The sequence below is a fragment of the Alligator sinensis genome, unplaced genomic scaffold (genome assembly GCF_000455745.1).
Source record: "Alligator sinensis unplaced genomic scaffold, ASM45574v1 scaffold542_1, whole genome shotgun sequence".
Taxonomy (NCBI): domain Eukaryota; kingdom Metazoa; phylum Chordata; order Crocodylia; family Alligatoridae; genus Alligator; species Alligator sinensis.
In genome coordinates, this window is record NW_005841963.1 from 106,118 (window position 1) to 112,117 (window position 6,000).

At 41.3% G+C, this 6,000-nt stretch overlaps 1 protein-coding gene across 6 annotated transcripts in view; it reads right to left on the reverse strand.

Annotated features, from left to right (window-relative positions):
• Positions 1 to 6,000, reverse strand: part of ADGRG6 (adhesion G protein-coupled receptor G6) — a 171,860-nt gene that overhangs the window by 37,045 nt on the left and 128,815 nt on the right. For all 6 annotated transcript variants that reach the window (XM_025200309.1, XM_025200311.1, XM_025200310.1 and 3 more), the window contains 3 exons: positions 4,591 to 4,707; positions 2,864 to 2,909; positions 181 to 284 (listed from right to left, as the gene is read on the reverse strand). In XM_025200309.1, coding sequence (XP_025056094.1) covers positions 181 to 284; positions 2,864 to 2,909; positions 4,591 to 4,707 — 267 coding nt within the window. The remainder of the gene's footprint in view (positions 1 to 180; positions 285 to 2,863; positions 2,910 to 4,590; positions 4,708 to 6,000) is intronic.

Genomic DNA, 6,000 nt, shown 5'->3' on the forward strand with positions numbered 1-6,000 from the left:
ACTTTGATTTATCATTTTATTTTACCCTTAGCCCTTCCTTACTACTAGACAATATTTAGGTACCAGAAGAATGATATATTAGTAAAAAAAAATCTCACTTGAATGGGAAGAAACTCAAATATATAGAAACCCTTCTCTTGCCCCCCAAGACCTATAACAAAATAGTGAAGGCTCACGTACCATGAGTACCCCAAAATGTGTAAGATGATTGCATAAGCAAACTGTCTCATTCTCATTTGAGTCTTGTGCAATGCAGCCTGTAGCATTCCAACCGCCTTGACCATCTACAGGAATCAAACAATAGAAACCACAACTTCAGGCAAAATCAAAAAAGACATAGCACAATGTCTTTTCCAGATATCCAGGGTCCCTACATGTATTATAGTATTCTTTCAAGTGGAAAAAGCCTTGAAATAAAGCAAATCCAATAATACAAAATATATCAACCTAGGATTGTGTTAATCAAGTGCTCTGCAGAGTGGATGGAGTAGAAGCTATTACATCAAATTCTGTGGTCTGTGTTACATGGCAGGCCAGGCTGGATGAACATAACAATTCTTTTAGCTTTAAAACTTAAGAAAGTGTGAAAGAAATGGTGCTAACTCAGATCTAACCCAAATCCACTAAAATTTCTACTAGATTTCCCACTCCTGCCACATCAAAATTGAGAATCTTCAAAGGAAATGGAAGAAATCCTGGGTCTGCTTAGACTCTCTTCCTTTTGTCTCAGTCCATCCCCTGGAATAGACTGCACCTTCTTCATCTCTTTTTCTCAATTCTGCATCCCAGTTCTCCATATATTTTCCTCAAAGATGTTTCCATTTACTTCTTCAAGTTTCCCAAATATCAAAGGTCTCACGTGAGCGTAGAAAGTGGGTTAGTCTGGTTTCAGAAGGGTTTGATGTACAGTATACTGTACTATGTTCATTATAGCCAGAATTGAGATGCTTTGAAGCAGTCCAAAACTTGTATTCTTATTATCATGAACCTCCCCAAGCTGAATATTTAGAGGAGGAAGAGCTGGTTGAACAAGAGACAGAAGTAAGGTATGGAAATTACTGAAATGTAGCAGTGTAAGTATTGGGGGGGGGCATGGCAACAGTCCTGAGTGCTGACTTGGAGGTGGCACCTACACAACATAACTCCCTCCCCCCCCAAATATTTTGCCAGAGCAGATGTTTGGTCATAGGAACTGAGCTGGAGAAGCCACATATTACCTGGTCATAGGACCCAGGGTAGGAAGATGTAAGGTGTAGTCCTGCATCACTTGTGGCAGGATCAGCAGGGGTCTTTGAATCCCTAAATCTGGTAAGACAAGTTCCTTCACCCTCCTCTCTCTTCCCTGCTCTCTGGCACTCAATACCCCACCTCCCTGGGAAGAGTAGCTGAGTACCAGACATGATTGATAATGATGCCTCTGCTGAAGTGTCCCAGCAAGAAGATGAAGAATCAAATTTACTGAATTAACAGAATTCTTTAATTTTCAGGACAGTAAGGTAACAGCCTGCATGTTCAACTCTCAGCACACTCCAGTGACCATACTATGGATGGCCTGACCTGCTGCCATACTGCTGTGCATTCCATGATGGAAACTCATCACCCAGGCAGGGGTCACTTTTGAAATGGATGTCCAAATCCTTTGCATATTAAATTACCATGAATGGCTTCCTTTCCTGCTATATGACCAAAAGGAGCTCATGACTCATGATAGGAGGAATAAGTTTACAGGTAGCTAGCTTTCGCAACTCCGAAGTGAAGGGAGGGTATGGGCAAATGTATACCTGGAGCAGTTTCAAAAGGAGAGAGGGAGCTGCTGCTGAGGAGTGTGCAGCTGCTGTGATGTTCCACTAGTTAAATGTGCACAGGCTGGGAGGGATAAAAATATAGCACAACTGCTTCTGCTCTAACCCTGGATGAAGCGGTGTTAAAATTGGAGCTGTTTTGCTACGTGGTATCACATCCTGTTTGTGCACAGATTATTGCAGCACTGTCCCACTTTTAAGTGGCCAGGGACTGAATGTCCTTTGGACCATACTAGTGGGGGGCTGCATACCCACAGGCCACACCAGGGCAGGCTACAGGGTCCCGGGGCTGCATACTGTGCAGACACCCCACCACCACTGCACCACACACTTGCAATCCCACCCTCACTGCTGCACTGCATGCCAGCATCCCCCTGCAACCATTGTACCATTTATCTACATGGCCTGAGGCTCACCCTCAGCTCCCTTGCCATGCTGTGCCACACTGAACTGCCCTGCCCCTTGGGCAGGTAGCAAAAGGTGGAGGATAACCACCAGCCAGACAGCCCTGTGTTAGACCATTGCAGTTACAGCATAGTCTAGAGCAACAGTGTCCCCTCCCCCTTTGAAACTGCTCCAAATGTACACTTGTCTGAATGAATATACACCCCCTTTTCCAGAGAAGCTTGAGCAAAAACTTTTAACATGCTGTCCTTACTTCTGATGATATTTCTATTTGATATGAACATGAGGGAAAATAAGAAATAAAACTGTCATTGAGTACAGATGTGCCTGCAACCTTTAATGCCCAATATTGAAGCCTTTGGATGTGCATATGTATATAAAGTTTACTCATATTCCATACAGTGATAGCTATCTTTGGATGTCAAAGCAAGAACTGTTATCCAGACAAGCAAGTAGACTGGTGATTTCATCAGTCTCTATTCATTACTTTGGACCAATAAAGAAGAAAGAAAATTACAGAAGGACATCTACATTAATTAAAAATGGATTCTGAATAACTATCATGTTGTCCATTCTAATACAAAGGTCATGAGCTATTTAAAACAGAGAATACTTTATTTGCTCCAAAAATGAAACTGCAATATGTTTCAACTTACTGTTTTTGTTCATATCCCAAAAGACACAGATAGGACTAGGATTCTCCTAAAAATAATGTACAAATAAACATTTTATATCTCACAAAATATAAAACCTGCTAGTGTATAAATGCAGCAGATATTCCATTGGTTATGGTTTTGCATTAAAATGAAGAGAATAATTATTATTTGTATTGTGAAAGTATTTAGAGGTCTCAGTCAACGACCCTCTCTGTCAGAATGCCAATCCTGCCCTAAAGACATTAAAATCTAATGTCCTGCAAAAAATCATACCTGTGTCTAAACTGCACATATAAGTACTAGTCTCGTTTAAATTCGGCACATATATGAAGTCTTTGTGGGATGTAAAGGAGAAGTACTTTTCCTTGTTCACTTTCATTGGGATTGTCAAGGTTTTCATCAGCAGATGTTTGGCAACACTTTGGAAAATCAATATGGATTTCACATGAATCCATTTAGGAGTCATCTAGGCTAACCAATAAAAAGTAAGCCTAAACTAATTGAAATATGATTTTTTTTATTCTTTCCATTTGCAACAGGGCTCATTCTCCTCACTTAAAATGGTCTAGGGCCGATACAACTTTCTTGTCTCCTGTGGAGCTTTTCCTGATGTATACAACCATATCTGAGTCCTGGCCTACATTACATAGTTTTGCAAGCAAAATTCAGGTTCTGTCAGAAAAACTATAAATGCATTTACATGAAGAGCACCCTGTGCAGAGTGAGACCCTTCTTTCTGCTAGCAGGGTAACACTACTACTCTGATCAAAACATTTCTGCTGCCATCTGGAAGCCAGTAGAGGGTATAATTTGACAACCCTGCACCTTGTGCCAGCTGCTGTGGTCTCTCCAGCACTGGGTGCATTCCCAGGGTACATTCTGCACCTGCCAGTACAATAAGGCTTACCAGGACTGTTCAGAGGCTTCCCTGTGGCAGCTGCTGGCAGAAGTCCTGGTAGAAGCAGCAGCCTACTTTCGACAACGTCTTAGAGCAGAAAAAGACTCATACATTGGACTATTTTTTTTAAAACAGATATAGAACATGGTGAAATATTTTTTTAGGCTTCCATTTCCCATCAATAAGAATCAACCACTTTTAAATGATGTGATCAATCCTTTTATATTTGTGGGAAGTCAAAAAATAACAAAAATTCATATTCTCTACCCCAGAGGTGGGCAAAATGCATCCCAGGGGCCAGATGCGGCCTGCCAGGCCATTCTATCCGGCCCGAGGGGCCCCTAAAAAATTTAGAAAATTAATATTTATCTGCCCCTGGCTGCCTATCGTGCGGCCCTCGATGGCTTGCCAAAACTCAGTAAGCGGCCCTCCAGTCGAAATAATTGCCCGCCCCTGCTCTACCCTGACTCATGTTTGATCAAAGAATTCAGATAAATCTGGCATTCCTTTCAACACTAAATAACGCACAAGTCATGAAGAGATCTAATGTTATTAAATACTATCAGCACAGAATCTGTAGTGGGACTGAAGAATATCATTCCAGGTGAGTGCTAAGCCATACATTTTTTTTTGTTTTTACAAACCTTATTTTTTCCTTATTCAGTAAGGATACTGAAGATTTCTATGAAAACCAACAAAATCAGAGTCTTCAAAAAGTCTTTCTTTTTGAGTCAGTCTTCAGACCCATTAAAAGTCTTTCTATTGCTGAGCTCTGTCTTCTAATACACATAATGTGAAATTTTATTCTGGATACCCAGTGTTTTCTTACCTGAATTTTGGTGTGTTTAATTGTAAGCGTGACTTTTTCCTGGAGGTCCCGGATGGTAATGTTCCCAATACTGCATGCCACCACAAAGCTTGTTAAGTTGGCATGGCTTTCTACATCCTTTGAAAGATATATATAAAATATCCAATAAATGCTATAGCAGAGCACAGGGTACATTTTATTTGTATAGTGTGCCAGAATAAATAAGCTGTCTGCATTTTTACACTTAAGATCACCCATTATGAGAACATCCTGTTTACAAGATCAAGTTGCAGGTTTTCCTCATGGAACCCTTTGCTATTTCCCTTATTGTCATAAACATATACAGGCTAAATTATAAGGACAGATTGTAAGGCAATTTCCATTAATTCCCCTTTTAATCACTTTGTTTTATGCCAACTAGAGTGATAATTCAAACAATGCTAACTGATAACAAACTGTGTTATAATTAGATCATTTCCCTAACTAAGAATGAACTAGCTTTCTTATCTTATTGACAAAATAGCCAGTTGGGGGAAAATTCTTTTTTTTGGCATCAAAAATAGTCTTGACATGACCCATTTGCTGCCCGTAATATTGCATATTATTTTACCTTGAGTAGTCAGGCACTATAACAAAAAATCTAAGCAATATTACATAATAGGAGATAATATTTTGTACCATGTCCTATTTCCTAGTAGTTTCATTGGAGACTAACTTTATTACTGATGTAATGCCATGCCTAAGACACAGTGAAAAGGCAGTAGATTTGGTTGGGAATTTTCCAATGAAACAGATTTTTGTCCAAAAATGCCGATTCATCAATATTGAAATGATTCATAAAAACAATTCTGTTTCCAGTGAAACTGTGCCTAGTTTTCTCCTAGCAATCTTTGTAGGCTACAGAGGAGCCTGTGCTTCCATGTATTTACCATCAGAGCAGCACCAAATATGGCTTGCCCTCCTATGATAGGTACTTGAGGGTCACCAGTTTCTCTGAGCTGCGAGGCATCCCTTTTATGTAGACTGCTCGAGGGTTGAGGACCTCAGGACTTTAAATCTCTTAGCCAACTTCTTCCATTTATCTACCTCATTCTCACAGTATGGAGAATCAAGTACCCTGAAAGTCAGGCAGCTTGGGAAGCTAGATGGCTCAGATAAGAATGCTGACTGTGCAGTAGCGCCCCGTAGGCAAGGAGGCAGGGAGGGGGATTATCCTCCCATCCCTCTGGCAGAGGGGGCTTATCTCACTGTTTGCCCCATGCATAGAGTGAGTGGCAGTGGTTGGGGGGGGCAGACCCTGGCTGTGGTCCCCTGGGGGCAGAGGGACGATGGAGGGAATAACCCCCATCCCTGCCCACCCTGCCTCAGGGGTCATACTGGCCAGCATTTGACCGTGCCCTGGCCCCGCCACTGCAGCAGCAAGGGGGGCGT